This window comes from Ctenopharyngodon idella, chromosome 22, assembly GCF_019924925.1.
Source record: "Ctenopharyngodon idella isolate HZGC_01 chromosome 22, HZGC01, whole genome shotgun sequence".
Taxonomy (NCBI): Eukaryota; Metazoa; Chordata; class Actinopteri; order Cypriniformes; family Xenocyprididae; genus Ctenopharyngodon; species Ctenopharyngodon idella.
Genome location: NC_067241.1, coordinates 26142838 through 26151829, shown reverse-complemented (window position 1 = coordinate 26151829; position 8992 = coordinate 26142838). Strand labels below are relative to the sequence as shown.

General features: G+C 37.7%; 1 protein-coding gene across 1 annotated transcript in view; it reads right to left on the bottom strand.

Moving 5' to 3' along the window:
* Positions 1–342: 342 nt before the first annotated feature.
* Positions 343–8992, bottom strand: part of cntn3a.1 (contactin 3a, tandem duplicate 1) — an 88211-nt gene continuing 79561 nt past the window's right edge. The window contains 7 exon segments of the mRNA XM_051880840.1: positions 343–1379; positions 1554–1722; positions 1913–2025; positions 5206–5392; positions 5739–5854; positions 7914–8148; positions 8549–8619. Coding sequence (XP_051736800.1) covers positions 1300–1379; positions 1554–1722; positions 1913–2025; positions 5206–5392; positions 5739–5854; positions 7914–8148; positions 8549–8619 — 971 coding nt within the window. The 3' untranslated portion in view covers positions 343–1299.

The window sequence follows — 8992 nt, the reverse complement described above, 5'->3', positions numbered from 1 at the left end:
TGCCAGAACATAGACTCATTATTGACCGGCTCCTGCGTCAGCATCACACAAATGCGTTGTGCTGCTCACTTGTACAGCCTCTGCCAAAACTGAGCTGGACCTTGAAAGTGGTTATTAAATTGCTCTCTATGGATGAGTCATACAGTATACCTCTCGGATTTCATCAAAAATATCTTAATTTGTGTTCCGAAGATGAACGAAGGTCTTATGGGTGTGGAACGACATGAGGGTGAGTACTTAATGACAGAATTTTCATTTTTGGGTGAACTAACACTTTAAATTTGCATTCTACAACAGTCGAAATTATGATGACTTACAAATATCTTAAGAACATTAGCCTACTTGGGTTCCTTCATTTATTAAAAGCAGACAGTCCATTCAAATACTGTATTTCAAGCCACTACAGAGCCAGTTCATGCTAAACAGCTTGAAAATGGAAAGTAAGCATTATGACCTAGGTATTTCAATGATCACAGCTATTACCTCTAGAAAGCACCTTGACGGAAAACGAAAAGCTGGTCTTTTACAATCAAAATATTATCTGTTATACATCAACAAATAATGGAATTGTAAATGAACAAACTAAACAAGAAAAGAAATCAAGACAACTATTTAAGGCTGTTCTGGTCCTGAGGATATTTTACATACTGTTTCTCATTAAAGAGGCACACACACTAACAAAACAAAGATCTCAGTGCATGACTGAAGGAACAACCAGCTCGAGCAGCCAATGAGCTCTTTTACTGTATAGGTAAGGCCAGCAGCATTAGCTTCGTCTTTCAAACAGACAGGGGGCATGTCAACACCGGGGGACTGTAAACTCTGTCTGATTTGAGGACGGCTAATTTAATGGGTTGATGTTCTTCGAATGAAAGTGTCTGTGAGGTATGGCAGAAGGGATTCTCTTCAAAGGAGTTTATTACTCTCAAGGTTCCTATGAAAAAGGCATTTGTGTGGTTCTCCACTGCCAACCGTCTAATGGATGAATATGGATTCATCTTGACTGCACAGATGTCCTTGTATGCGAATCCTTAAGCGTGAACTGTATGTCATTTTATGCCCTTAAATACCCAGTTTCTGGTTGGAAACCACGTGGTCTGTCGAAACATTCCTCCAAAAACAATGAGATAGCTCTTACTCCCCTCAGCTTTGGTGTCAGTGATCAAAACCAGGTTAGCAAACTTCCTCTTTTAAAAAAGCGAGAGGAAAACTTTCCATCCGAAGAGTCTCGTTTGTAAAACATACTGGAAAAAAACAAGTGGATCCACTTGTAGATGTCTGTACAGTTCAGTTCATCTGTCATAAGAAAGTCCTGACCGTACAGTAGAGTACTAGTGTTATGAGTTGTGGTAGTGCTTTCCTCTCTGGGGCAAATCCAACTGCAAATAAATAAACAAGATTTTTACAGTTTCTGAAGTATTTTTCACTTGTTTATAATATATAAAATAACTACAAAATGCATGATTGACGTGATAGGCTGAAAATTATAAACCACAAGTTCAGCATACTGAAGAACATTACTTATGAATGCCACAAGGGCCTTAAGTTCAGACCTGCTATCCTGGGGATGGTAATCTGTTTGCTGCTGCTTCCCTCACCACCTTCGCTGACTGGTTTAATCTGGATGATGTAATCCTCATCCACAGGCAGAGAGAGCTCAAGTGATGTGCTGTTAGTCTCCACCACGCTGGGCCGGCTCTGTCTGCTTTGCTTGTACATGACCTTCAAAACAAACACAGATACTTTAAAACTAAGTATATATGTACGGAATAACAGACGTTGAATTCAGGGTGTGTGCTATTATATATGGAGCTGTAATCTGTCAACCAATCAGAATCAAACATCCAACAATGTCGTGATATAAAAAAATTAGATATACAGATCAGAGGCAGTGGTGTTTGTATGATCATACCTTATAGCCCATAACTTCAGACTCATTCTCCAGAGCCTTCACATGATCCCACTTGAGGATGAGTTTGGAGTCTGTAGTATTCCACATGACTTTCACTGGAGACTGGCTCGGCGCTGGAAAAAACACATTCAAAGAACTGAAGGTCACATTTCAGAGCAGTTTAAAACTGTTGTACTTTTAAATGCTGGTGTTTCAAAGCATTGAAGGGATAGTTGAAAATGAAAATTCTGTCACCCTCATTCTTCAAAACACAAATGAAGATATTTCAAAAATATATTTTTTTAAAAGAAATCCATATGAATTTACTGCTTTTATTGACATCTAAGCATTGATTTGTGCACATACATAGACCTCATCAAATATGGCAAATGGAAGCTCAACCCTACTTGCTTGACGTGCAAAAACAATCATTGGTTCTTGTGCATCAAGAAAGTATGAGTATCTGTTTACCATATTTGAAGAGCTCAATGTATGTGCATTGATCAATGTTTATGTGTGAATAAAAGCCAAGACTTGGATTAAACCACTCTATTCATATGGATTCATTTTACAAAGTTTTAATGAACGTTTTGAAATATGATATTTTTGGGGGACTTTCAGTGCAGGGACAGAAAACTCTGGGGATTCATTAAAATATCTTCATTTGTGCTGCAAAGATAAAAGAAAGTCTTATGGGTTTGGAACTCAAATAACCCAAATAATTCAAATTTTTGAGTGAATTATCTTTTTCACTTTCCTTACTAATGATAAAATGGAAAAAATCCTGAAATATGCACTATAAAATAAACTTGTTTTTACAGAAAAAACAGAAACGCTAAACTGACAGCTGTGGTTGCCAGAAAAATCCAGTAAAAACATACTTACAGAAAAAACTGTAAATTTTACATTTTCAAACTGTAATTTAAATAACAGGGTTCCCACTGGTCATGGAATTTCTGGATTATCATGGAATTTTTAAAGGTCTATTCCAGACATTGAAAGTCAGGGAATTTTATATTTGTTTTATCCAAGTCATGGAATATCAGGGATTTTTGTTTATCCCTTTAAATTTTAGTTTCCATTTATCAAAATGCAATTTTTCTATACCTTTTTTTTTTTATCGCATTGTTTCACGCATTTTGCGTATTGTTATAGTTAGGCTATTTTTCAGCGGCATTTTATTCCCTTCCCACTGGTCAACTTAAGTCAAATGCAGTCACCTGTACCTGTTAACTAAGGCAAACATGTCAGAAAAATGTAAATTTCAAGAGCTTTGGCGACAAAATCACCACTTCAAAGACTGTCCTAAACAGCCGCAACACAACTATTTTTGAAATGGTTTCTATATTTCTGGTATTTTGTCACATGACCAAACCAGAAAACTGGTCTCATTGCATCCACTTGTCAGAGAAAGTGTTAACAGCAGTATGAACTGACGGCATATCTATGGACTTTTAAGGTAATCAGTGAAACTACCTAGTTCACATTGTTAAAGGTGTTTTATTCTATTAAATATGTAAATGTTACTGTGAAGAAGAAAAATGAAAAAAGCTTTTAAATATCTGCATTTCCGGAGGACATCAGTTATGCTCATCTTTGCTCGCTCTGTTTAAAGGGGGGGTGTAATGCTATTTCATGTATTCTGACTTATTTACACTGTTAAAGAGTTGGATACTCATGCTAAACATGGCCAAAGTTTCAAAACACGAGTTGGACGAATGACAGAGTATTTCTGTGCCAAAAATTGGATTTGGGTTTTTTTTTTCGAGTATGGGCCTGAGTGACGTAAACGGGGGCGGAATTCCTTGTACGGGCACTTCTCCCGGAAGAGCATGTGCGCACACACGTCGACCAGAGCGAGAGAGCAAGAGCACGCCCATCAACGAGCGTTCAGGTTTACAGAAATCGTCGGCAGCGCTGCACAGGTCACTGGACTTTACGAAATCAACAATGTCACCAAAGAAGTGTGTTTTTGGTTGTGAGGGAAAGATAACCTTGCTTCCCAAAAAACCCAGCATTAAGTAGAGCTGAGATTTTTGTGCTCACGCAATACATTGATGCGCTCTCAACATTTGTTATTAAAATAACCATAGAAACTGATAGTTGCAATCACTTTTTTATTGGTTCAAATGAATGGAGAATATCTCGTGTTTTTCCGTGGCTGCTCGAGCCCTCAGGATCGGTGCTTATGGTTTCATAAACAAGGCCCAGTTCTACGCTGGATGTACAGATCGTTTGAAACTGAAAGATGGAGCGGTCACAGCGATAATGATCCCGGTCATGAGTCGGAACCGCAGGTGGTGAGTAAAACTGCTTCAAATGACTGTTTTGTTGGCAATAGGCGCCTAAGTGCATATAATGTAAACAACACGAACGTAGTGAATTCATAAATTCATTATTCATTATTCACTATACGCTATATTCATTATAGTGATTCAAAAGTTATCCAGGGATAATGTGATGGTGTATTGTGTGTGTTTAAATACATCTGTTAAGCTGACCATTGATAGCTTGCAGCCGATCTCTACACAAAAGCTGCGCGTGCTCGTGATAGCTCGTCTCTCTATCTCCGGTCACATGTCACGCCTCCAGGAGCTCGGCTGTTTTCAGAAATACTCGGTACAGCGTATGTATCTTTTAAAAATATGATAAAACTAAAGACTTTTTGGATATATGAAGCATGCACTACTACTCTATATGTACTCAAGATTAACATGAGATTGGCAGAACCCCCCCCCCATAACCCCTATAGTTCAGAGGGAACAAGGACAAATGGACAATGAAAAGTATTTATTGCTTTCAGTTTGAACGTTCTTGTTTCCTTTAATTTGAATTGTCCATTGTTGCTCTCATAGTGGCTATTAAAGTCATGCAAAATGATGGGGGGGTGCAGAATTTTCAAATTGGTCGTGCGTAGCTGATACTGTCGTTTAGTCACCATGGTAGAATGAATAAATATGAATAAATTAATATATACACATTGGATAAACTGTTAATATTACTTCTGAAGGAAAAATATTATGGGTTTTCCAGGACTTAAATAATTAATAATTATTAAATAATTATTTCAGACTTAAATAATCATAACAACCATTTTACAGAAATAGCCTAGTGTCAAACAATCTAAGACGATCTGCAAAAACTAAATGTGAAGAAATAAAAAGACTGAATGATGAACTTGATGACAAACAGAAAATCCTCTAGAACGTTTAACCCCTAACTTAAAACTATAAATTAATTTCTGTAGAAATAGTACAGAAAAATATCAAAGTGCATTTAACATTTAACCATGGCCAGGGCCATGTCACACTTACGGGGTCTCTTAGTGGTGACGTTCACCACAGCACTATCAGGTCCAACACCAGCACTGTTATAGGCTTTGAGTTTGATGTGGTATGTACTGCTGGGGTCCAGTCCACGAATGACCGCAGATGTCCTGTTTCCCACAGTCCTCATCAGACTAGCTGTATCCGGTCTGTCCTTTGTACTCCAGTACCTCAGCTGAAATTCACAGTCAACTAGCTGTCATGATCAGCATCACAAAGTGTTGTTCATTTGAGAAAATTATTGGAGCTGTGGTGCCCATGTGAGCAATATGGGGTCACATGTAATATAGGTCGGTCTTGCCTATTAATATTCTATTTATAATGTAAAAATCTCACTACCTTAAAACAAAGATCTTACCTTGTTTTCGCCAAAATATTACTTCATCTTTATAGCATTGCTTATAGGTAGTTACTATATTAAGAACACTAGCAATGCTGTGAGAATTGTTATAAGAGCACAGGGAGTGTACTAACATAACTATAATGTACAACAAAGCCTTCTTTAGCTGTGTTGTCCTCACCTCATAGCCCATTATGCGTGTCCTACTGGTGCTCCATGGTAAAGGCTTCCAGCTGACCTCCACTTCTGAGGCTGACAGGCTCTTGGCACGGATGCGGCTGGGGGCACGACTCGGCTCTATGGTCAGAATAATCATTACTGTAATGTCTTAGCAACTTTAGGCTCATTATTAGAGCAATGATGCAATAGCAAATGTTCAGAACATTCAGTTCTCCCTAATCAAACTGTAGCTACAGTACATAATATTGTCTTCAGAATCTGAGCATTTCATAAACCTGTTTATACTTACATTTCTGATCTGGCACTGTCTTCCATTGTACAAACAAAAGTCATTGATTGAGCCAATGTTGCCTATGTTGAGCCACTCAAATAAAGAATATTGTTTCGGAGCACTACAGAGGCAGAGTGTTTTTACTTTTTAGGGTTTGAACTTGCAAATGGCCTATTTATACACTACCGGCCCTATCACACACCTGGTGCAATGCAATGCCAGGCGCGATGCAAGTGTTTTTTGCTAGTTTCAGCCCGACGCAGTTATCATTTTCACGTCCTGCTCCACGTTGTTTAAATAGCATGGGCGTGCTGGTCTGAAAATGAGGTGTGTTCAGGCGCATTGTTGCCATGTTGCTATTTTGAGGCAACTAAAAAAGCCATTGACCAACTGAAACCTGATCTAAAGTCAATGGCCCAATATTTTTTTTGTTATTTAAAGAGCGTGTTAATAATATGTGCCTATGCAACGCGTGTACATTCTGCTTGTTACACAACACAGGGGAGCACAGCAGCACACAAACATGGCAAATATTAAAAATAAAAGGATTACAATGTAAAAGATTTTTATTGTGCGCATAAAGATAAAAATGCTTTAGTGGAATCCGGCTTGTCCTGTAGATGGTCTGCTCGCGCACTTTATCCTCGCGCATGAGCAGATCCGTTTCCTCGCTAGAGAAGCATTCAGTTTTTCCGCTTGCAAATGTAAATAGCGAATCCACCATGGTGCGAGCGCACGTTACGGCCAAAACACACCCATTACTCATTAAGAGAATAGGGACAACCCTTTTAGACCATGTGCCGGGTGCGCTGACCATTTTTCCAGTTGTTAAACTAGCAAAAGTGGATTCGGACACGCCCTAAGTGCACTTGCGCCATGCGCTTTAGACCATGCGCATTAGATCATTATAGGGCCCCAAATGTTTTAAATAATTGCATTTTTTAAATGTTTTTGAAAGAAGTCTCTTATGCTCAGCAAGGCTGCATTTATATGAAAAATACAGTAAAACAGTAATAATGTGAAATATTATTACAATTTAAAATCGTTATACTTTTTTAGGATTTGATGAATAAAGTTCAAAAGAACAGCATTTATTTAAAATATTGTTTTTTTTTTAAAAAAATATTATTGTCTTTACTGTCACTTTAGATCAATTTAATGTGTCCTTTACTGAAGTACTATTTTTTTTTTTTTTAATTGTATTTACCCTAAATTTTGAATGGTAGTTTATCATGGGTTTCCACAAAAATATGAAGTAGCAAAAAATATTTTGACATTAATAATAAGAAGGATCATGTGACACTGAAGACAGGAATAATGATGCTGACAATTCAGCTTTGCATCACAGAAATAAATAACATTTTAAAATATATTCAAAAAGAAAACTTGTAATAGCATTTCACAATATTATAGTTTTCACTGTATTTTTCAGCATCTTGCAGCTTTGGTGAGCACAAAATACCTCTTTTAAATACATAAAAAATATATATTATTCCAAACTTTTAAACGCTAGTGTAGTTGTTTCTGCATATTAAACTTATTAAACAAAAAAAGCATTGTAGGATTGAAAAAAATTACGGTAACACTTTATTTTAGGGTCTTTTAACTAGTTGCTTATTAGCGTGCTTATTACTAGAATATTGGCTGTTTATTAGTACTTATTAAGCACATATTAATGCCTTATTCCGCATGACCTTATTGTACATTCTTAATCCTACCCAATACTTAAACTTAACAATTACCTTACTAACTATTAATAAGTAGTAAATTGGGAGTTTATTGAGGGAAAAGTCGTAGTTAATAGTTTATATGTGTTCCCTATACTAAAGTGTTACCAAAATTACACACTGCATCTTCAAGTTAATGAGTTTATACCATAAATGGAAGTTGGTAAGTTGGTTTTACCCTCTTCTGCTGAGTAGATAGTGGTCACAGGCCCAAAAGGACCTTCTCCTTTGTTGTTGTAAACTCCCACTTTCACATGAAATGGAGAGAATGGAGGGATGCTCTCGTTTTTGAAGATGTATCGAGATGCATCAGGAGACGTCACGGCTGCCTGCATCCAGCTTTGACTACCAAGAGGGCGAAAAGCAACCACATAGCCGAACCCTGGACCACACTGCAACTCTTCTGGGACTGGCTGGAGAGCCACACAAGCACACACAGACACAAACACAAGAAGAAAAAAGGGTGAGAGAGAAAGAGCAAGTGAAAGATAGATGCATCATTATATCACAGCAGTGTTATACAAGAGGCTTTGTCTCAGTATGCTCAGCACACTATGGAAAATCCCTTTCACGGTCCTTGAACATATTTTTCGCTTTTCACGTTTTGAAACATAATTGCCAAAATCCATAAACATTTTATCTGCCTCACTGTAGAGTGTCTGCCTTTTTTTTTTTAAACAAGGGCTGTTTAAATTACAGACCAACCAAGCTGACAGCATGATGGGTCTGTTTTTGATACAGGCCAGTGGACAGTCCACCATTCACAGCTGCTTTTGTGCACTTAAATGTGCAAGCAAGAGCTTGTTTTGTTACCTCCCAAGTGATGACAAGCTCAGAGCGACTTCCACCTCCTCCGCTGACTCTGGCTGGGGTCGTCCTTGGCACTGTGAGAAAAAAATAAATACTTTTAAAGCCAGTTTTAAAAAATGAGAAACACCAGAAGTGCAGACAGGGCATTTTTTCCCCCTCCATCTGTTTAGCATGATGCCACAGAGACAGTTTCCTGGCTGCTACTTAGTCCCTTTTTCTCCTTGGTTCCGCTACTTGATTCTGAGTAAAAAGTTTAGGTTTTATGGTTGGAAGAGTCAGTCTTATCAAATCTTGTAGAAGTGCCATGTACTATTAAAGCAAACCTGTAAACTTTAACAAACCTTATGAAGACCACACTTGTGGTGAAGTTCTTTTTTTGTTCTTTGCTTATAGGGGTAGAAAAAAGTTCGAAACAACTTTGCAGCAGCTATACTATTACGAACATCC